Raw genomic sequence first — 24,324 nt, 5'->3', positions numbered from 1 at the left:
GTGACACCGATGGTATATTTCTGCACAAGTTTTTACATCCCGAATATTCTTGAAAAAAAATTGAATGAACAGTATAATTTTAAATTTAATTCCTAGTCACTGCATATTCATGAGTTCATCCCATGACATTAGGCGACATATATATATATATATATGCTCACGACAAAATCGATCCGTTAATACCTTCCATGGGATGTCCGTTTATATACATCGTCGAAATGCCTGGAAAGTCCTATAAGATATCACTAAACTTAGCACTTCGACTCATAATATATTATTCCCTCCAGTCATAAATATTTAATATTTATGTTATTGCAATATCTATACAACTTCAAAAGACTGGTGACAGTAAATCTAACATCCCATCCTCCATTGTTCGGCTTTACAGTTTTTTCAAATTGGTCATACTATTCTCTAATATTTAGAGAATGTCTCACTATTTGATTCAAACAAGTTAAATGAATATCATATAATTAAATAAACAAACACGTGATTAAACATTTTACAAAAACTAAATATTTTTTGGGCATTTAGCTATTCAATCTGTCTCAAATATAACAACATGTAGATTTTAAATTTGGTCCTAAATATACCAAGCTAGTACTCATAAAAGGTGAGTTTTACCACTATAAACTACCCATATTCATCTACTACTCCTTCCGCCCATAATATAAGGGATTTTGACATTTTGCTTGCACTGTTTGACCACTCATCTTATTCAAAAAAATTTAAAATTATTATTTATTTTATTTGTGACCTACTTTATTATCCAAAGTATTTTAAGCACAACTTTTGGATTTTATATTTGCACAATTTTTTTAAATAAGACGAGTGGTCAAACAGTGCAAGCAAAATATCAAAATCCCTTGTATTATGGGCCAGAGGGAGTATCATTTAGCTTTATTATAGCCCCAGCTAGTCCAAGCATGCACCTCATACACTCCGAGGGACTAACCAAGTTTTTTTTACCTCTCTCCTTAATAATCGTGTCAAAGGCTAAAACTTACTATATTTTGGAATGGAGGGAGTAGTATTTAGTAAAAAAAAATTATTATCGGTCTCATCTCCCAAGTGGATACCCCCAAGCTTCTACGGTCCGCTTACTGAGGAATAGATATAGGATGGATGTTCAATAAGGACAGGTCATCGCAAAGAAAAACTAATACTGCATCCCTCCCAAAATAATTGTAATTCTAGGTTGTTTAGCCTCCCTCATAAGGTTTGAAAAGAAAGACTATAATGTCCCTCATTAAATGGTGTATAAGTAAGAGTGGAAGAGTGGTTGAGGGTAGAATAGAAAGAAATTTGAATGAGAAGTAATTGATGGGACAACTAGTACTCTATTGTGATAACTATTTTGGGATAAATTTGAATTGTAGAAATACAATTATTATGATAGTAAGAGATAAGTGAGCTTACGAGTCTACGACTACCAATTCCATCAGACTTATCAAATACTCGGTTTAAAAAGAATTATGTGCATATATTTGCCTCAAAAAGTAACATAATAGCAAAATTTACTAGATTTCATAAACTTATTATTGCAAAATATAATAGTATGTTTTATATAATGTCACAACTATATTAAAAAAAATATGTGAAATTAAATGGGAAATGGTTATGATTGGTTGAGATGAGAGAATAAGTGAAGAAATTGAACATGCGATGATTGCGATTGCTTGAAAGGATGAAGTAGATGTAAAAATTGATATATAAAAATTGGCGACCCTAAATTCAAAAGTTTACTGAAGGAGTAATAATTACGAATTTAAATATACAAGTTATTGACTTTTGGTCATGATGTTACTATTCATCTTTTTTTAAAAAAAAATGAGTACAACTTATTTATTTTGTTGTGGTTTGTTTTATAGTTAAAGGTACTTCATGCCTGAACTATTTTTTCCCATATTAATGAAAAACATTATATCCAAAATTTAAGTCACTTGGCAACCATCAGGCCATGGCGCCAAGCACGCCATCCTATATCCTACCACCTCCATTTTGGTTTCAAGAAAACCACCTTCATTTTGAAACATAAATATTTCTTGACTATTACTTTTTGATCTTAAAATGAACAAATATATTACTGTTTACGACAGACTAAACCTATTCGGTTGTATAGCAAAAGAATTTTCATAGGTGTATTTTGGGATGAAGGTATAGCTAGCTGTGAGCAACTGACTGAACATTTATCAAATGGAATTGTACAGAAGTTGAAAAAAAAAAGAATGGTAGAGCCACATTTCTCCTGCACGAGTGCCTGGCCCATGCCCTCTCTGCTATAATCTGCACCCTGTCTTCCATTTCCTCATCAAAACACAACAAAACAGAACAGAAGCAGACCAGGTAGCAGACAAAGCCAAGAGTTTCTCACACTCCTCCCATCGCTTCTCTTCTCTTCTCTTCTCTCCTCTCCTGTCTGCTCAGTTTGGTGGGTTCTGCTCACCAGTCTCCCCCCGCAGTACAAAACCTCCATTCCTCGCCGCCTCCTCTTCCACTCGGAAACGGGTAGTAGAAAAGAACACACCGCGGTCACACACACTCTCTTCAGCAACAAACGATGAGGACCATCATGGCGAGGAGCCCTCACGAGTCATCCTTCTCCTTCTCCAGGAGGCACTTCAAGTGGCCAGTTCTTGGCAAGAGCAGCAGCCATGGCGCCAGCAATGCAGGGGAGGACGACTTCATCAAGGCAGAGGACGACGAGGAGGCCACCATGGCCTTCTCCTCCACCTGCCCGTCGTTCCACTCCGAGGACTTCGTGTCCCCTCCGCCCTGCAAGCCGCTCAAGCAGCAGCAGCAGCAGCAGCAGCAGCCGCAGCAGCAGCGCAGGAAGGGACGCACGGCCGTGTCCCGCCTGCGCACGGCGCTGGCCGCGGCCCTCGCCGGCCGGCACCGCCAGGTCGGGCTCGGCGCCCGGCTCACCGGCACGCTCTACGGGCACCGCCGCGGCCACGTCCACCTCGCGTTCCAGGTGGACCCGCGCGCGTGCCCCGCGCTGCTCCTGGAGCTGGCCGCGCTCACGGCGTCGCTGGTGCGCGAGATGGCCTCGGGCCTCGTGCGCATCGCGCTCGAGTGCGAGCGCGCCAAGGGCGGCGGCGCCTGCGCGTTCCCCACCACCGCCGCGGCCCCCTCCTCCTCCTCCTCCAGCGCCGGCGGCAGGAAGCTGGTGGAGGAGACGGTGTGGCGCGCGTACTGCAACGGCAGGAGCTGCGGGTACGCGGTGCGGCGCGAGTGCGGCGCCGCGGACTGGCGCGTGCTGCGCGCGCTGGAGCCCGTGTCCATGGGCGCGGGTGTCATACCGGCGGCGTGCGGCGGCGGGGAGGGCGACGTCATGTACATGCGCGCGCGGTTCGAGCGCGTCGTTGGCTCCCGTGACTCCGAGGCGTTCTACATGATGAACCCGGACTGCGGCGGCAGCGGCAGCAACAACAATGGCGGCCCGGAGCTCAGCGTCTACCTCCTTAGAGTTTGATCACTCGAGCGTCTCCCATTCTCACGTTTTCTTGTATCGTGTCAGTTCTTGCATGCTTTGTTGTTTCCTGTTGTAGGCTAGTAGTACTTTAGTAGGTAGTGTGACGGTATGAGTGGTTCTGGAATAATATGCATATGGAAACTGGGATTGAAATGGAATTATTTTTTCTTTCTTTTATGTTTTTTTGGGCACTTTGTTTGGTGCCTAGGAGTTATTGGACTGAGGTGTTCGATCATGTGAGTTTAGTGTCACTGACGTATGGGTCTATAGCAAAGAGGATTCACATATCAGTAACTGAAAGTCGTATAATTTAAGTCGAACGATCTTAATCTAAAGATATCACTCCTATATACAGAGAAAGTATGGTAAGTTCTTTAGTAAACAGTACTCAAGAAGGTCTAGGACGTCATTTTCCTAATCCAGTGATGGGTGATCTCAATTGGTATTGTACTAGCGAAAGATGATTAAGATCTTTTAACTTAAGTTATGTGATTTTGAGTTACTAACATATAAGTTATGTGATTTTGAGTTACTAACATATAGGTTCTTTTTGCTACAAACCTAGAGTCAGTGAACCTAGAGTCAGGTGACTTAGAGGCAGATGGTCCTTCTCCTCCAGGCTCCAGTGAAAGAAGGGAGATCCAGATATCAGGAAGGAGCAGGGATGACCGGTGAACAGTGTTGTATTATCCAGAAAGATTATGTGATAGTAATGATTATTATCGAACTGCATCAATTGTCTTTGTTCTCATGCATTTGTCTCTGCGATAATGTGGGACCGACAGAATGCCGGACTGCCGGAGTACATCTGTTTTCCGAAGTTGTTTTTCTAATCACTTTATTTATTTATTATGTAAATCACTTTATTTATTCGTAAGCTTAATTTTCCTGTATTTTACTGTCAAGATTGGGGGTATAAATATGAAACCCGTGGAGTGTTAAAACAAGATAGAGCAAGGAAAGACTAAATTCATAAAGAAACACTTAGCTATATGTTCCATTTTAAATGAGTGCACCAAACAGCTCAATTACACCCAGTCAATGAAAAATTATGTTTATGAATCTGAATATGGGTCTGTCTATATAGGTATATACCTAGTAAATATTGAGAGCTACTATACATACGATATGTCACATACGAAGCTAGTACGATGTTGTCCAGCCGTTTCCTAGCGATGCAACAAGTAAGGTTCACCATCCGTTAGTAATCGTACATAACAATCGTAATCGTACGAGAATCGTGCATAACAATCGTATGCACAGCTAGCATTTTCACAACTTAAGTTTGTTTAATTTGTGTTTTGTTGAGTTGTGATCAGTGACCGCTTGAGATTGCGGCGCAGGTAGCTAGCCAATGGCCGCGAATGCCCAATGCTAATGTACAAGTTAATGAATAGAACTTTTATAATAAAATCATAGTACATATTATTTTTTTTCTATTTTGTTGATTTTTAACATGACATTTAATAATTCATGTTATTACAAATTTAGTGCAAATATGAAGGAATATAGGTCATGTTCAAAATATCTTTAATAATTAATAAAAACACATCACAATAAAACAAATGGTTATTAGTATTTATTGTTTTTTTAAATAATATGAGTGGTTAAGTGTCATGTGTAAAAGTTAACAATGTTATATATTTAAAAATATATTGTAATCATCTAAGTTTGGTATCTTCTGATAGTAGCTAGTCAAATTGGTCCACATTGTTTAGTGGTATGTTTTGATCATAATACTCAGGGTTAAGAGGAAGCACCGGTAACGATGGACTCATGCAGTCATGCTTACATGACTCCATATACTTAGGATATATATTTGAAATATATTAATACTGAAAATTTGACACCCTAAAAAAAAAACTAGTATAATACACCCCCAACTATCGATGTTGGACACTTAACCCTCTTTGAGTTGTTTTGCTATGGTTTTTTACACGTGGGATGCCACGTTAGCCCTTTGCAACATTGGATGAAATATAATAATACATTAATAGTTTAATACAGCGTGTAGGCCTGCCTTCTCTCTCACACCGTCACATGCATTCTCTCTTTCTCTCTCCCTGTTTATGGTTCTGTAAAGTGGACAAGGAGATGACACACGGCAATGACGGTAGGGTTCTCGCCGCCGGCATAGGTGGTGCCTGAGACCGGCGCAGCTGAAAGGAGGCCTCCCTGTTCTACCAACTTACCTAAGCTACGCATGTTAGGTATTTCCATGTTGATTATTCACACTATGAAATCCATCTTGCCACCTTTCTACCACACTCGCATATAACAGCTAGAGAATAATCAAATGTCCCCTCTCTGTATCGAATTGGAGGTGGCTTGCTTCTACCTTGTCTGGAGAACTACGATGCAGATCATAAAGTCCTTCCCGTGCTGCCATTTCCAAAGCTGGTCATGTCCCTCGATCTACTTGTTCCGTCGTTCACGGATTCCACCTACTTGCCCTTGTTTCCTCCCTGTGTGGAGATTCTTGTTATGTGCTCAGCCCTCTCTATTAGCGACCGCATACAGCTGCTTCGGTTGGCGACCGTGTGCAACGTCTTGGATCTGCTCCTTCCCCATGACACCTCCTCCGCCGACTACAGCCACAACCTGTTGGAGATGCTCCTTCCCCGCCGCCGTGCACCGTTTCCAGTAGGCCTCCTGCTATCCCCTACGTTCATAGCGCTGATGCCTTCGAAGCTCCACGCCGCCGTTATCGCTGCTTGTGAAAAAGCTAGGTCAAAACGAACCAACCAAGCAATATGGGCTTGGCCTATATTTTCCTATGCGTTAACGTGATGAAGGGTGACGCAGCATCCCACGTGTACAAAAACCACGATAAAACAACTCGAGTAGAAATAAGTATTCAACATTGAAAGTTGAGAGGTGTATTATGCTTGGGTTTGTAGTTGGGGAGTGTATTTTTGACAAATATAAGAATTTAGGGGTGCAAAATGTACTTTGCTCACATTCTATAACTACAAAATCTATGGGGTTGTTCAGATCGATGTCATCTCAAACCATACCATCCTTTGGTAAAGTTACCAAAATTGTGCATCCATTTAGTTCCTTTTTTGACAATTTAGTCCTTTTAGAAAACTTATTTTGAAACTAACCCTCGCCAAAAACTTTAACAAAAAATAGGCCGTGGGCTCAGCGCTAGTGCCTTTGGCGTTGAACCCTTGCCCACGTGGATCCACAAATGGCGTGGGGTCAGCGCCAATGCATTTGGCGTTGACTCCCGTATACCTGTTAAGTACGTGAAGTATATTTTGATATCATGTAGTGCAGTGGTGAAGCCCATCCCTTGACTTGGTGACCTAGGTTCGAACCTTGAGCTTGCACCTTTTTTTTTTCACTTTTCTATGGGTAACAGAGAAAAACCAAAAAAAGCGGTTAAACGCTGAACTATGAAGAAATCATGACAAAGAATAGCACAATGTCTAATTATTACGTATATGGGGTTAGCACCAAACACTTTAGCGCTGACCCATGCCACGTCCACAACCAACTATGCTAGCGTGGCAAATTTTAGCGCTGTACTATTTGGTGCTGAGACGTTGGACCTTAGCACCAACAGGATTGGTGCTGAGTCCACGGCCTATTTTTAGTTGAAGTTTTTGGCGAGGGTTAGTTTTGAAATAAGTTTTTAAAAAGGACCAAATTATTAAAAAAAGGCATTTAGTTTCTTACCAAACTCTTGTAAACACATAAGAAATCCAGCCAAAACTTAGCAATATTGTTAAATTTGGTCAGGTTTATTTGGCTACAATCCGAACAAGGCTGAATATCTGGTGAGAAATCTGGAAGCTGCGTGGCTAGAACCAGGGTTTACGATTCCGACGAAATCCGATCGGATTTCGCGAAATTTCGACGTTTCGACGAGGCTCGAAAGTAGAAACCATCTGAGATTTCAAGGAGTTTCATCCAAATTTAAATTTGAATTGATAAAAAAATCTTATAAATACTATGATATTTATAGAACCTATTGAGATATAAATTTTCAAAAAAAAAATGATGTATTGTGTGTATTTACTAAAAGCTACATCAGGAAAGAAAAGAATAAAGAATTAAAAAAAGAAACAAATTACCGATCGGAATTTCGATGATTTCGATCAGAATTTCGCCAAAACCGACCGGTTTTCGAGAACTTGTCGGCAAACTCAGGGATTTGTATTCAAATTTTGTTTTATGAAATTTATTCAGAATTTACCGGTTTTCCACCGGATTTCACGAAATTCCAAATTTTGCCGGTGCCCGAAACGGAAGGTCCTGTCGGAATCCTAAACCCTGGCTAGAACTAGAGGCCCCTTAAACCATTGATGCAATACCTGTAGTGCATATTGGAGCATGGAACAGTCGGAAGGGGTGTGACTTGTGAGAGGTGACCGGGGTCGTCGTCTTCGAAGGATCCTGCTTCTCTGCTCTGGTAAGACCCGATGGGTCGAATCATGGCGCATGGAAGGACAGCTCTCTTTAAAACCTGATTGGTACTCCGTACTCTGGTGTGACCTGCTTGTGCTTGGAGAGATATCTTTTTCCTCGGCCTCCTCCCCTTTCTGCCTCTCGCAAGGTGATTGATGTCTTCATGAATGTCAGATGGTGGATTCGGCACAAGCGACTCCACAGATATGGATTCCCTTCTCGTTTATCGGGCCGGTACTTCGTGCTGTATATCATCAGATCCTCACTGTTTACCTCTTCTCTCCACGTACGTTGGCTTATCCTTCTCTTTTCACTGTAATCACGTTTTGTTCCGACGGGTCATGCCAAGCAGTTTTACACAACAAAGCAAGACGCTTGATTTCAGAATGCATCTCAATTCTCAAGCTCCCAGCTACTGCTCCCAGAATCGTTGCAGTTGCAGAGCTGCCGCTAAACTCAACTTCTGAACTCATATGGTTCAAAACAGCAACACTCACTAACAGTTTGGAACTTCTGACAGTATATACAGTGGTTTTCTATTCTTCTCTGTCAGTCTAACAGGGCGCTGTGCCTACTTCTTCCTCGCGTGGATTCGTGCTAAAGCTAGTAAGCTCTTGGTCTTTTCGGCTAGGTAAGACAAGGCGACATTCCCTGCAGCTTATACCCACTAAAAGCGATTAAGCCTCTATTAACTAAGCACGCAAGTGATGATGGCCTCATGCTATCATTCGATGGGGGCTCGCCCAGGACAGCATGCGGCGCCTACCCATGAACTCCTGCCCGGCTCGGCTCGACAGACTGCATCTCAATCCATTCAATCAGCACAAAGCTGAGAGGAATATTATCAGATAGGACAGAGCTAATTAGCGCCTTTTCAACGGAAAAGCTCGGGGGGGCTTGTTCGCACGAAACAGCAGCAGTAATCATGTAAAGAGCACCACGCCAACTCTAGTATTAGCACTGCGTGGCTCACACGTGCTGAATGTACGAGAGTCTGAATTGAATTGTGCGCCGATGAACCTGGTGCTCTGATTACAGGCCGGGCAACGAATTGGAAAGGGAGAAACGATGTAGGCAAAGCTCATTGTAAGCTTTTTACGGTGTTCACGAGTTGATCCCCACCTCAATGCACTCGAATCATTGGCACATTGGGCCTGAACCTACTCGTCAATGGCATGAGAAGAAAAAAAGGGTATTGCATAATAGTATCTGATCTGAAAGATGCTACAACTTTGAATCATGAAATGGTCCAGTACCAATGCTTTACGATCAAAATTTGACATTTTTTTTAGCAGAAAGTGATCAATTCATATTTGACACAAGCATTATATCAATTAAATGCAATCACTCACCATCTTTTCTAGATAATTCAAGTTGACGAATTCAGACAAAAATCAACACATACATGAAAGACAAATAAATTGATACATCGTGCTTACAACATCAAGTAAAGTGCCGACTAGGCAAGTAGGACCCAACACCTACCGATCGACCACTACCAATATCAAGATGTTACTTGCCCTTGCTTTCTCTTGATAAATCAGCAGCTGCATGAGCAGCGGCGCTAGCACTAGTATTGCTAGATGCACATGCACTAGCCTGAACTTCCAGATCCAAAATCCATGATAGCACTTGACTACTTGTAGCAAGAAAATAAGAAAAAAAATTACAGATCAAGCATGGGAACTTGGAAAGCCAAGCCAGAAGAGGAGATTTGGCTCACAGGGGAACGAAGAGAAGTATACTCGTGCTTCCGCGGTGCCACCGGCGGCGGCAGCAGCGGAGGCGGCGGCCAATCGGCCTCCGCCTGGCGTTGGCGCGTGCAATCTTCCGCTGCGCATAGCTGCGATGCTGTTGCTTCCGCGGGTGGCGATGGCGCTTCCGCGGGTGGCGATGGCGACGGCACCGGGACCGTGCTTTTACTCCTGATGACTGTAGTAAAAATTTCTACGGCAGCCATGGAGTGGAGCTGTGCTGTCTGTCACTTGCTTTTTTGGGGGACGGAGATGCAGAAATTGATGGACCCGTCATGATTATAGTATTATTATTGCAGTCACTTGTGTCCTGTGAGTCGAGCCGTCGAGCGGCACGATTGATGTGATGGCCAATGTACACATGACTACTCCTGCTCGCCTCTCTTTCGGTCTTTTGTTCGTCGGGCCGGAGAGGAGAGGAGAAAAGATACGAGATCTACTCTTCTGTGTACTCTAGTATTCAATCCGCGTCAAAATAAACTAATTTTAAGAATATAGAGTAATATATTTTAGTATTAAAAATCTAGATATATGTATATCTAACATATCCCCAAATTTATACTAGAAGGTTATTTTATTTTGGGATGGATGAAGTACTCCTTAATGACGCGAGGCACAAGCATCGTGTGAGGTTTCATCGCCGTAAGAGCAAGTTCAATAATATAGCCAACTACTAGCTCCAATTCATCTATAGCCAATCTAATAGCTTATTTATATAATAGTTACATACTACACTATTAATATCTGGTCCCACCTGTCATACACACACTGCGTCTTGGAGTCTGTGCTACAGCTGGCTACAAATCTGTAGCCCGCTGCTCTTCTCTCTCCTCATTTAATTTCTTAAAATATATTTATAGCTGGCTTATAGCCTGCTATTGAACCTGCTCTAACAAGGAAAAGATAGGGGGGCACTAATCCATTTCCTCGCTGGATTTTCGGAATAACCCAGATCCGACAAATGGCACTCTGCTCAGCAGATGGATGGGTGGTGTAAGTTTTTGTGTAATGGTATAGTTATATCGTACGCACTGCTGCAGTGCTATTGTTCATACGATGAAAAAACAGCTCGGTAGCACAGCCACAAATGATGCTCTTAGTTGTAGGCTAACCTATACCCGTGGCCGGACGAAACCGAGCAGCAATGCGGAGTAACGTCGGGCAACGGCCCACAAACTACTATCGTCGCAGAGGCATACGAGCCGAAATATTGGGGAGGCGCTGTATTCACGTAAGGAAAAAGTACACCAAAGGTCCCCAGCTTGTCATCGAGTTCCAAAATCGTAAAACCTTATACAACACATCTCCAAACTTAGAAAAACCAGTGCAAACTATGTCCCTCGATGGTTTTGACTTTGATTTTGTCCGACGCGGCAGCTAACTCAGCGTGGGCCCCACACGTCAGCCTCTTCTTCCCCTCCCCCTCTCCACCTCTCTTACTCTCTCCTCTCCTCTTCTCTCCACAAGTAGCCGGCGGGGGAGTGGCTCTGCGTGGGCGCGGCCAGCGGCAAAGCAGCTCCTTCCCCCGCCCCGCGCCCAGCTGCTCCCTGCCCCTCGAGCGCCGCTCCTTCCTCGCCGCCCAGCCCAGCTGCTCCCCGCCGCCCGCCGCTCGCATGCATCTAAGGCGTTCTACACGCCAAGAACGCCCACGTCGCCCGCTACCACCATGCAGCTCCTCTCCCGGCCGCCCACGCCTAGCTGCTCTCTGCCGAGTGCCACCCATGGAGAGGGGAGGAGAGAGGAAGAGAGGTGGAGAGGGGAGGGGAAGAAGAGGCGCGGCAGGGGAACACGGGGGCTAGGAAGGGCCTTTTGGTGGCGGCAACGATGCAGGAGCAGGTGTCGTTAGCGACCACACGAGCCGCCGCATGTGCAGACTCGCCAACGGCACTCCCTGTCATAACTCTGCCTCGGCCTCCACCTTCCTCGCCGTCGCCTGCACCACTTCCCCAACAAGGTCACTATCGACGTCGCCCTATCCCTGCCGCCACCGTCGCCGCTGGACGAGGCAAGAGGGTGAGGTCGGAGGAGCAGCGCATCGGCCATCGGACGATGACGGCCGCCCACGACGAGGTCTCCGTGGAGGCGGTGGTGGCCGATGCATGGAGGAAGTGGGGCAGAGCCCGTGCCATCTGGCTCACGGAGGATGGCTGGCGCCCCGGCTGGCGACGGGCACAAGCACCCGGCTCCAGCGGCAAGGCCCTCCAGGGCACCGATCGGCGATGACGACGTCCAGTGCGGCGTCCAACGGCGAAGAGCCCCTCTGTCTCCACACTCGCCCACGCTGTCGCCTTTGGCTTCCGCTTCTGGGTTGGTGCCGGCCTCCCCTCCCGCGTCACAGCTGCCGCCGCCGTCGCCTCTCCGCCATCACGCTCGCCTGCCAATGCCGCCTTGCTCTACCGCCGCCCTCCCTTTCTCCCGTGTCTCCGCCACCGTGTCCCTGCCGCTGTATCACCGGCCGGCCGTCGACCTCCTCCCTATCGTCGGGCGACCTGCCCAGTGCAGAGAGAAGAGTGAGAGAGAGAGAGAGAGAGAGAGAGAGGGGAGGGGGAGGGGAGGAAAGGAGAGGAAGGGAGAGGCTGGCCTGCTGACATGGCATCCTGACATGTGGAGCTCACATGGGCCCCACGCTAACTCAATCGCCACGTCGGACAAAACCAGGGTTAAAATCGCCGAGGGATCTAGTTTGAACTGGTTTTGTAAGTTGGGGGATGTATTGTATCGGGTTTCACGGTTAGGGGACGATTTTGTAACTCGATTACAAGTTCAGAGATCTTCGGTGTACTTTTTTTCCTTCGCGTAATGAGGAGGTGGCCTGACCAGGTGTGGATGCGGATTGGAGGGTCCATCCCGCGAGCTGGTGGAAGTGGAACCGTGGAAGTGAGATAGCAACGGATGTACACCTATCGGAATCATGAAATAGCTATGGTCATAGCCGTTATTTTGCACTAAAACTTGAAACGGGAATTGTGCTGTTAGAACTTGTGTTTTTATTTTAAAAAAGGGTGCCATTCTTTACATAATTAACCTTAACAATAATTCCTCAAAACCTGAGGTTTTGTGAAATTCACTCTAAATATTACGGAGTACTGTATGTAAGAATTTAATTCCAAGATAGAATCGACTAACTTGTGCGTGCTCTCTAAATATTACGGAGTATGCACGCTCTCTTTCTAAGTTTGCTCGCCTTTCTCGTTGCGTGCAAGTTTTGCATCAACACGTAGAACGACAATGAGCTAAACTAGCTTGCCTCGGCAGCTTGCATAGAATTTGAATTAGTTTTGTGCTATCGACCAAAATCACCAACGTAAATCGCCAATTTCGACTAACGCGTGAACGGAATCGAATCTCGACAGTACGTTCCAAGTTCCTAGACAAGCTGGAGAGTCTCCACTTTGTGTTCATATGGACTCTCCACTTTAGCTGTGTTTGTTCATGCTAAAATTTAAAGTTTGGTTGAAATTGGAACATATGATGAAAAAGTTGTAAGTTTGTGTGTGTAGGAAAATTTTGATATGATGAAAAAATTGAAAGTTTGAAGAAAAACTTTACATCTAAACACGGCCTTTGTGTTCATTGGACTCTTGCTCAAAACACGTAAGACAAATCGAACCAGAAAGCAATTTGTTCGTTTTGTGTGGACGGCATCTGAATCTCACGGAAGTTAATTAGGAATATATAATTCGATCAGGAAGTTGCATCTAGGGTGAATAAGGATATATTATTATTCTGTTCGATGTTCGTGTGCGCCAAAATTTCCGAAGTGGACTGGAAGGCTCCAAATCAAACCCTCAATGTGTAACTACAATTTTATTCCGAGTAATTTTCCTCTTTTTTTTCCCTTCAGATGTACAAGAAATCTGCGTATCATTATAGTCATCTCATAAACACCCACTAAAGCAAAGTTAAAAACATGAGAACTTGTCAAAGAAAAAAAGGTACTACGACCAGCAACCTGTACAAACATATATTCAAGGTCAAATACTAGTAAGGCCTTTGGTCTACCATTCTTTGAGTACTTTTGATTTCAGCTAACTTCAATTATGATCAAGTACTACAAAACTACCAAGATTTTAACACATGGCAAATAAGCGTATTATGGTCCTAAGGTTTTTACAAACTACACCGTATAATCAAATGTTTTTCTTATCCCACCATGCTTATGATTTATGAAATTAATCCAAAACATCTACAATATGAGAGTTTTAATCATCTAACTTAATTGTTTTTAATTTTTTTTTCAATAGTAGTAGTTAAATTGATTAATGGTGTGGTTTTGTGTAACTCAGTGCTAAACATATGTGGATTTGTACAACGCCGAACTACGATACTCCCCAGTCCCAAATTATAAGATGCCCTTTTTTTTAGAAAAATCAAACTCGGTTTATTTTTTACTAATGATTATACTAACCATATATTTATGTTAAGTATTATGCATGTTATATTACTAGATTCAAATTTTAAAGTATTTTCACGTGATGGTAATTTCATATTCATTGAAAATATAAAATATAATAAATTAATGGTTAAAGTATATCATTGAAAAACCATGTAAAAAATTATAGGCCTTATAATTTGGGACAGAGACAGAGAAAGTAGATTAGTTTTTGTGAAGTTCTACTCATTTCTTTCACTTGATCATAATCTTATGGCACGCAAGCTATATAGATAAGAGGTTCCAACCCAAGAAATCTGAAACCACATTATGCACACCCAGCTTGTTATACATAGGAATAAAAGCGACACCAATTTTGTTACAACTGGCACAGCCCACCTTAATCGTTTAAGAAAATGGGCTGCAGTTGGGCTTGTCCTGATGAGCTGCATTGGCGTGGTTTGGCCCTGTTGTTCACCAGGAAATACTACATGCAGGCATGAAGCAACCACTACGAAAAAACAAGATCATCTGCCGCAAAACGCACTCATACTCGCATGGTTTTCTCATGTGTTAGCATCCATATTCTCCGAAGTGTGCGTATCTGACTCGACGAATAATGGAACTCAACTATTTCCAATAGCAAACTCACGTCCGGTAACTCTGCAAACCTAGCAAGCATCCAATTCTGTAAAAGCTCCCCCGTTGCATCGTGCCATCACTTGCCTGGACAAGCAACAATAATACAGGGCGCCTTTATTCCTGCACATCTAGGATTTGTACTCTGCACACTTTGAGAGAGATCTTGCATATCTAGCACGAAGGCCTATAAATACCTTGTTGCCATCCGTTTCCAGTTCATCATCAACAACACAGCTGCTTAAGAGCTTCTGAGCCTTATCCCAGGGTCAGGACAGAACAGAGCAGAGAAGCATCAGAAGAATGGCTTCTCTGAAGGCCGTGAAACCTGCCGGACTTGCCAAGGAGCCGGCTGCCAAGCTCAGTGAGACGGCGACGAAGCCCGCGGCCGCCAAGGGCGGCGTCAAGAAGGCTGAGCAGAAGCCCCGGGAGCCCAAGAAGAAGGTATAGTACTGCAGCTGATCCAAATCCAACTTGATGTTGGTAATCTTGCTGTTGTTTTCTTGGCAGCGTCTCTTCTTCGTGTTGATTTAGTCATTTGGCTATTTTCATGTGAAATCAGGTGAAGAGCAGCAAGCCGGCGGCAGCCAAAAACTGATAGTGGCAACAGGAGAGATGGAGATAGTACGAGGGTCTCCATCTTACGCTATGCTATCGGATTATGAATCCCGTCTGTCCCTTCCTCTCGTCACCCCGTGATGTCTTGATCATGTAGCAGCAACCTTAGTCAAGCTGGTCTTGACGGTGTGTGCAGCCCATGTGATGAATATTACAAATAAGATGGTACAGTTGTGACATCCGCTTCATATTTTTTCACTTGGTGTTAATTCTGTTTGGATTCCATCACTGAGAAAAAAAAACACTGAAGGTTTCGCCTGAAAAAAAAAAACTCGAGAAAATAAACCCATCATGTAAGAAAGAGCAACTATGAACAAACACGTATGGGGAAAAAATAGTAAAGATCAAGCAAAGCACAACTGGCCTAGCTAACAGCAAAACTGAAAATTCACTACAAAAAGAACTACAAAATAACTGGCAGCATATATGCGAGTACAAAAGAAATGAATTTTGTGTAACTTGGAACAGAACTTAAGGACTGGGCAGTTGCTACAATATACCGATTGCTGTCGGGAACACTGCAAAAGTGTCTTGCTATATCAATCTAACTACAGCATGAGCTTCTAGATTAGCTAGATAGTAATATTATCTGCTTTACTAAAATTACCCATGATTACAAGGTTCTACAGTAGAATATAAGCATGGTTACAAGCCTTGAGTGATATACTGATATAATATACAACACTATGTACAAGAAGAGAAAAAAGATGTGGTTTCCAATCATGTAGCTTCCACTTCTATTCAATACCATCTACAAGTTCCGCAGAGTTCTAAAGTGCCAAATGCCCATGAAAGGAGGTTTAGCTTGCCTGATCCCATCTACAATGGCTTCGCCAATAATCCTTTCCTCATTAAGGCAGAAAATGCACATATGTACTTTGCATTAGTTAGATATTTAATGTACAAATTCCTCTGCAAAAATCTGCATCCAAACATTTCCAAATAAGTATAAATTTCATTAATATGCAAATAATCCAATAGTTGGCATAAATACTTCAACGAATTAATGGACAAACGAGTAGTGAACATAGAAATTGCAAACTGTTACTAAAACAGTTTGGACTAGCAAATAATGTATTTTAAATATAATATTCACAAACAAATGTAGAACCAACCTCAAATCCCTCAACAACTAAATTCTCAAACTGCCATTGCACATATGGTGGTCTTTTAAATAAGTTCACCATAATATCACCACTCAAATAGGGAAAAAAAGCATCTGGCCTGTTTGATTACATAGAAGGTGGCACAAAGACTTTTCTAAGCATATCGTGGAAAATGATATTCCAGTTCTAATGGCCTGTTTGATTTGAGGAATGAGGAGATCGATTGACCACTTGACAATGGGTTGTTTGGTTTAACGAATGAAATTGGACCATCATCTCATCCCCAAAAGTACATATTTAGGCCCTGTTTGGCACAACACCAGATCTTAGATCCTTTCTGGATTTAGAGTTTGTTAGTTAAACAATAGTGGTTTGAAATTTTATATTTCCTATAAAATACAAACAAAATGATTCATCCAAATGCTAATATAATCACAGATCCAGACCCATGGATTTTCTACCCAGCTCTAAAAATTGATGGATCTGGAACTGTGTGAGTAATTGCACCAAACTTGTAGGATAATCCCATGATGGATGACCCATCCTAGATGGTCTGATTCCTCAAACCAAACAGCCATAGTCCCACAGGCCACAGGATCATAGTTTCAGATTTCAACTCTACATGCAAGTTCGGTTTCTATTTTAGATAAGTAATAAATAACCAATGGTTTACAAGTCGGTTGTATTGTCATTGAGAATAGTTCTGTCTTTTAAAACAAAATATCTTATCAGAGTCCCTTAACAGAAGATATACAACTTAGAAACACCAAAATACTGACATTTGAAACTTAAGCGCCACTTATACCTTATAATTTTATTAGAATAAATACAAAATCACAACTACACAAAAAATAATAGTGATTACCTACTAGAATGGACTAATTCGACGGGCCAGCTGTAATTGCCACTCAAACACCAGGCGCCTTGGAGCTGGTGCCAGAGCAATCTTTTCTTGTGTAATTTCATCATCAACATGAATAATAGACAATACATCTTCAACCAATGGATCTCTTCCACCCCGAAGAGGATCCTATGGAAAGATGTAAAGAAACAGGTTATAATCAAAGGAAGTTTAATTGAACAACTATAAGAACTCATAAGTAAATGATATTATAGTCCCACAGCAAAAAAAAAAATCTATATACTTTCAAAAGACTGTATTATAAAAAAAGGTTTAAGACAAAAAAAAGATAGCAACGTGCTTTTATTATATATCAAAAAAGAACGCGGCAATATAATACCTAAGTATATCTTTTGCAAGATCTTAACATCTAACTCAAACCAGATTCCAAATGATTGGTCAATACCAGTTCCTCGTTAGTGTGTGATAATCCAGGACAGCTGGGATACACCAACACTGGTAGTTCAAAATGGTCAGCAATCGACTGGAAACTGGTAACTTCATCAAAATTTCCCTGATGCTTTTTTCATTTTAACTATTTTAAAATCTCCTAACAGTGGTAACGTGAGTACAAAACTTAACACTACTTAGCCTAATTCAGTTAGAACTTAGAAGTCAGAAATCGGTGAGATACGGCAAAAAAGATCATGACCCTTGCCATAAAACATTGCACGTAACTTTAACTTTACACATCTAAGTGCTGCCGATACTAATAGAGCTTGAGACCAGAAAAAATAAATTCATTATAGCCATTCCGCGTATATTACCTGTATAAATATATCTGTATGTGTTTTGCCTTCGTACAACTGTAACTTGGCTTGAGCACCAGCTTGTTGAAGGACGTCAGCAAAAGTTTGACTGCATACAAAAAAACAGAGTAACTGGTATCATGAAAATGGAAAACATTATGCCAGTTCAACAAGGGGTCAATCAACAAATGATCCATCCACTACACAGAACAATCTTACAGTACATGGCAACAAGAACCAATATAGCTGAAAGCATGTTTATAATAGAAAAACAAGTAGCACAACACAGTAATATTTGTTCTAACAGTTTAACTCTGAACTATTTTGTACTAGTGTTGAATATGGGAAGACAAATAATGGTCTCAATAAACTTGGCATTCTATACAATCAATCTCCTATTTACAAGTACTTTGATAAATCTACTGTCCTTTGAACTCCAGATTTAATGAAAAATGCAATATAAGAACTTATGCTCCGGTTCTATCTAGAAAAACTGCAAATGCTTTTCTTCAATTCTCTGCTCTGTATATCCACATTTAGGCTTGTAATAGCCAAGATGTAAAAAGACTTCATATTCATGATATGCTACATTTAAGCTTCTAATAGACAACACTGGAAAAGGATGGAGAGTATAAGGGAAGAATTGGGGCATTAGAGATGTTAGGCATGCTACATCTTGGTTTATGCCTTCATCAATCCAGCTTTTTTTCAACTTAGATTGGCATTGCTTCCTAAATTCAAGTGAAACTGGACTTAGTAAATAAAATTTCCTTTAGTAACACCTGCATGTCATGCCATAAAAAAAATGGAGGGTAGATAGGTATAGGTGAAGTGTGCATTTGCTCAAGTTTGTCTTGTGTCATCTTAAATGGACATCTGCAGAAGGCATAAGAAGAAACCTGGCAGATGATGGTATTGAATAATCTTCAGTTCCATGCATAAGAACAATGGGAGGCAGAAGAGCTATTGTCTGGGAACTTGACTGCTTGACAACAATTTCCGGAGAATAACGTGACAATGACTCCTCTCCTTCCATTATGCTGAAACAGTTATTCAAAAATTTTCCTTAACTGCTGTTTAAACAAAACAAACCACTTTCCAAGCATAGACATATTACTACCTGAAAAATATTGAACGATTAAGACCACGTTCATGAAAATGGTCAACCAAACTATGCATGTTGTATCTGCTCCCCAAAAAAAAAATGTTGTTAGTGCTTCCAAATTCCAATGTATGCTTAGTATTCTATCAGAATAATCCGAAAGAGAAAAGAAAACAATTGAATATTGGAGGCTGGTGCTTATTCGTAATATGGTGATAACAATCATCATAATTCATCTTCAGGAGATAACTTTTGAAGTGTCTATCAAACTCCACAGCACATTGAGAAATGATTTATTTGTTTGACTAGGAGAAACAATTTACTCCATTAGAGATTTATATGTAATCACATTGAATTGATGGTCAACTAAAATCAGGGTAAAAGGAGGTTGATATAATAAATCATAAATATGCACAATGAATCATTGATAGTTTTATTTACAAATCCTGAATGTCAAATTGAAACTGAGTTAAGCAGTTTGGTCGAACCACTTTCATATTGGCACACATGGAAGCACCAGCAAATGAAGAGAATGGAACAAAGAATAACTTGGGGGAGAATTCATAGGGTTTCTATTTACATGTTAGTAACAAATACAACTAACCCAGATGATGTGAAATGATGAAGACTATTAATTTATTTCTTATTTAAGATTAGTTCCCATTTGGATGCACTCCCATTGATTCACGTGCCAAAACAAATAAATGCAATTACTTGTTTGAAGATTGGAAGAAAATAACATGCTTCCAGTGTTTGATCAAATATGCCGAGGACAATATCTTCCAGAGAAAACGGCCAATATGCCCGAAAACAGAATATCTGACATCCAAGTGTAAATTTTAAGGATAGCAAAAATTAAATAAGAAGTTGGCAGACTTTTTGTTGCTTGCTGCCAACTCAATGCATATACCAGTGTTGCAGTAATAGGAATATTCACGCAAAAAAAAAGCTAATAAAAACGAACTGCAAGCTCACCCTCCAGATAAACCAAAATATGCTTTGATTTGTGTAACACTCCAAGAAATGAACTGCCCACTAGATTCTTTCACTGCCTGCTCGATGAGGGCACATGCAGCAATATGTGCTCCTGCTGACTGACCCACCAAGTAGATCCTACAGGTTTAACATAAATCCATAAGTATGTCATGAAGGAGCTAGAATTTGCTGTTTTTATATAGCAAAAGGTTATTCTGGAGGAAGTTACTTATGAAGGACTAATGAATTGAAGGAGCAAGGACAGATAATAAACAGAATTATATCAATATATGGCTTGACAATATCTACACAAATATGAAGAAAGAAAATATCTACATGAACATGTGATATTTGCTACTTTACCTAGCATGAAGAGTTTAAGGGTAAGCAACCAATGCCATAAATCAACTTTCTTTTTCTAATAATAATTCTAGGAATTTCAAGGAGGCTATCAACAGACATTGCTATGTAAATGCCAAAAAATTCACATGCAAACTTGACTTCAAAATTTTAATAACAGTTCTGTAAGAACCTTTCATAATAACCTTAATAGAAACTGAAATAGTTGTTATCTTACCGATTAGGATCACCTCCATAACTAGCAATGTTGTTGCACACATAAGAAATACCCTGGGAAGCATCGCTAACCATGTCACCTATTGTTCCTTGAGGGAAATTTCTGATATAAATGTACAACGTTGTATTAAACAAATAAATATTGCCAACAGTACAATTCCTCATTAGTAATAAAATGATATAGTATTGATTCAGTGGAGTCATCAGCACCTGTAATCAATGCAAGCAACTATGATTCCTCTCTCAGCCAACCGCCTCCCAAGAAGGGAACCCCATGCCTTGTAACTAAAATATTTTGTGCAAGGTCATCAACAAAGAAAAGCCAATGAATACCGTGGCGCCTTGTTGCAAACTTAACACTTACCCAATAATCCAAGCCCCACCAGTTACAAAGGCCACCACTGGGCAGGGTCTGTTGATATCTTTGGGTATGTACAAATCTAGCCTGTTCAATGTAATATTTATCAGTTTCAATAACATACAGGAAACAGTGTTCTTATTTTATTTTATTGATGATGATGTTACCTGTTTCTTGGTTGTTCTCCATAGACTATACTTCTACGAACCTGACTTGAGAAGAAATAGTAATATCCAACTGTGAACCAAGAAAGGACTGTTTTAGAACGTTGTAGGGTAATTAGGAAGAGAAATCAGACATGCCATATTCTTTTCTGAAACTGTGTTAGGGTCAGGTGTGAAATTCTGAAAAAAAATTATTTGCCAGTTGGTCCTGGTAGGAAGTGTCTCCAGTAAAAATTGGTCAAAATAGGTCAAAAGTCCCTTTTACCCTTTCCTGTTCCTCTCATCTGAACTCTTCCTTCCCCTTATGCTAGACAATATTGCCCCGAATCACGCTCAAACCAAGCAAAAATTTTGTTCGGAAGTTCAAACAAAGTTCTGAATATTTGGAACTATGTCCATCCGTCTTCCCCCCCCCCCCCTCCTGCAGGCATCACCACCGTAATTTTCTTCTTTTTTTTTTTTTGCATAAAACCCTAAGGCATCATACTCTTCATGCGCAACACAACTGACTTGAACAATTGAGTCAATAGAACTGCATGTTATCTGCAGCATACCTTGCAAAAAACCTGGCATAAGTAAAATTGCATAGATTGTCAGGGCAAGTAGTTGTGACATCCACCGGTAACCTAACCTGCAAAACAATTAAGATAGTAAGGAATATGTAAAAAAACCAACACAATTATATTCATCGAGATATTTTTTGGCAAAAGGATGAAAATTGTCACTAAGGCTGTGTTTAGTTCACACCAAAATTGGAAGTTTGGTTGAAATTGGAACGATGTGACAGAAAAGTTGGAAGTTTGTGTGTGTAGGAAAGTTTTGATGTGATGGAAAAGTTGGAAGTTTGTGTGTGTAGGAAAGTTTTGATGTGATGGAAAAGTTGGAAGTTTGAAGAATTATTTTGGAACTAAACACGGCCTAATGTAATGTTACGCTAGCTGGATAGAATCTTTTGCTACATTGAATGCAGAGTTGGAAATAAATACTGGCACTTGAAAATGCAAGGCCCAGACCTGAATATAGCGCTCAAAGATTCCAATATTAAAGCTTCTCAAACATTATATACTTGTGAACTTAGCTGTCTTACAAGTATCTTAAAAGCATATTTATGCTTTGGTTGTGCTTATGAGAACATCTATAGCTGTATACATGTCTTGTAAACAATCTTAACTGCAGCAGCTGTTCAATTCTAAACAAGATGTAGAACAGAATTTCTGAGGCAACAAGAAAGAATCACATCAACAAAATTCATGACTAATAATCAGGTAAAATAGAAGCAGCCGTGCATCATGCTGCCACACTGTTCCATGGTGCTACTACTTTATATACATACTGGTCAGTTAATTGATCAGTAAGTCCAAAGCAAGAGCACAATTTGCACGAAGACATAGTGGGCCATGTGACTAACTGACAGCGGTACAGTACACGAGTAATACAGAATGACTGAATCTGCATGTACACCAATAGTCCAATACGCTAATTTAATTTATAAAACGGACAAAGTGCGTGTTAGCAACAACAAAAGTCTGCACGCCAGGGAAACCTCTAAACGTTAAAACACTCGTGTGGACCCCGTAGCTTAATTCCCAGTACGTCTCAACTCTCACCTGTCCTCGAAGTTCCACACGCAATTGCATCAGCAACCTAGTCAAAACACTCCCTACTTCCCTAGTGGATTATCGACTTATCGTTAGCTTCTCCATGAAAGCTGCGTTCGAATCCACCACACGGAAGGAACTCCAAGAAAACAGAAGCTTCGCCATCGGAAATAGCATGGAAACAAATCGCCAGCTCACGTATCGCATCGAGGCGTCCGCGATTGGCTCGTGAGCTAGTCCATGATCGATTCGGGCAAACGCAACGCAAGGGCTAACAAGGGTAGAGGGGAAAAAAACAAACTAAACAGCGAATAATTACCCGAGGTACTGCAGGAGGCTGAAGGTGAGGCGCGTGACGAGGTACGTCTCGGAGGCCGCGTGCCCGACATCGTCGCGGAACGAGGACTGCCGCCTCGGGCCGCCGCAGCCGCATCCGGCGGGTCGCGGGGACGCGGACTGCACCGGCGACGAGCGGCGGCGGCGGCCGGAGGAGTCGCTCCGCGAGAGGAGCGCGCCGACCTCCTCGGCGCTGGAGACGGGCCGCATTGCGGGCGGCGCGCGGCGCTGGGGCGGTGTGCGGGATATTCGAATCGGTTCGGGTGGGTGGGTGGGTCGCAACTCGCAACGGTGCGGGAGGTGGTCGGGTGGTGGACGCCGTCGGAGGGGGAGAGTTGGGGGGTGGTGGTGGTGGTGGGGCCTAAATAGGCGGAGTACTCGGGTAGTGCGTGGCAACAAGGGACGCGTGGGCGGAGGCGGGCAAAACATGGCGAAATCTTCCGTTTCCTCCTCGCCTCGGCATCCTTCCTTCCGGCGTAGTATCGCAGCTTGCCTCTTTCGGCGCTTGCGTACGCCTAAAGAGAGAGAAAGAGAGGATTTTGTCGGATTGTTCCGAGTAAAATTTGATATTGCAGTACAGACAGTGATGTCAGCGTTTTCCTCCTGAAAAAAATTACTCCTATTTTACTCCCAACTCACGCTACGGGGCAAACGTTAAATCTGTATCGTGCAGACACATGGCAGGCAGAGGAGCATGAGATTTCATCGGTGTCTCTCGTGTTTCACCGGCCATAAAAATATATAGCGGAACCAGATTCTATTTTCATTTTTAGAAAAAAAAATGATGGACCAAGCTCGACCGAAAGTGCACGCAATGACCGCGGCGCTCAACCGGTGCCACAATTCCGATACACTTCTTTAACCTCAAAATAAATTCATCTTTTACTCATCCCAACATTAGAATACCTTTATTTTATCAAATTTTAATATAACAATTTCTCATTTTATCTATTTTCAATACAATTATTTATTACTTTTATAAACTAAAAGACGCGAATATTAGAGAAGAACGTAATATCAAATAATTAAAAGGGGTGAGGTTTCAAACTTAGGTCGTCTAGCCAACCACCTTGTAGAGCTAGCTGGAAGACCCTTACGCGTTTCTCACTTTTATAAACTTCAATACAATAATTATTTAAAGAAAAATATAAATAGGATGAGTTAAAACGAACATATTATAAAGAG

The 24,324-nt window shown here is 41.8% G+C and overlaps 2 protein-coding genes across 4 annotated transcripts; one reads left to right on the top strand and one right to left on the bottom strand.

Annotated features, from left to right (window-relative positions):
- The first annotated feature begins 2,439 nt into the window (after window positions 1-2,439).
- On the top strand, window positions 2,440-4,268 carry LOC127769902 (protein MIZU-KUSSEI 1-like). The gene has a single exon (XM_052295565.1). It carries the CDS (start codon window positions 2,561-2,563, stop codon window positions 3,473-3,475), a length of 915 nt encoding a protein of 304 aa, XP_052151525.1. The 5' UTR covers window positions 2,440-2,560; the 3' UTR covers window positions 3,476-4,268.
- An 11,437-nt stretch (window positions 4,269-15,705) lies between these two features.
- LOC127756662 (probable isoprenylcysteine alpha-carbonyl methylesterase ICMEL2) lies at window positions 15,706-23,583 on the bottom strand. 3 transcript variants are annotated; one of them, XM_052282033.1, is made up of 13 exons: window positions 23,123-23,384; window positions 21,760-21,836; window positions 21,209-21,278; window positions 21,048-21,128; window positions 20,894-20,968; window positions 20,685-20,786; window positions 20,108-20,245; window positions 19,847-19,951; window positions 19,151-19,216; window positions 18,930-19,070; window positions 18,049-18,139; window positions 17,250-17,410; window positions 15,706-16,196 (listed from the first exon to the last, which is right to left on the bottom strand). In XM_052282033.1, coding segments are annotated over exons 1-13 (1,335 nt in total). In that variant the 5' UTR covers window positions 23,350-23,384; the 3' UTR covers window positions 15,706-16,195. The 3 variants fall into 3 exon arrangements, with proteins under 3 accessions (XP_052137993.1, XP_052137985.1, XP_052138001.1); XM_052282025.1 differs by having other exon boundaries at window positions 17,246-17,410; window positions 23,123-23,382; XM_052282041.1 differs by lacking the exon at window positions 19,847-19,951 and having other exon boundaries at window positions 17,246-17,410; window positions 23,123-23,583.
- Window positions 23,584-24,324: the final 741 nt, after the last annotated feature.

This window comes from Oryza glaberrima, chromosome 1 (assembly GCF_000147395.1).
Source record: "Oryza glaberrima chromosome 1, OglaRS2, whole genome shotgun sequence".
Taxonomy (NCBI): Eukaryota; Viridiplantae; Streptophyta; class Magnoliopsida; order Poales; family Poaceae; genus Oryza; species Oryza glaberrima.
This window is presented reverse-complemented; position numbering and strand designations above follow the sequence as displayed.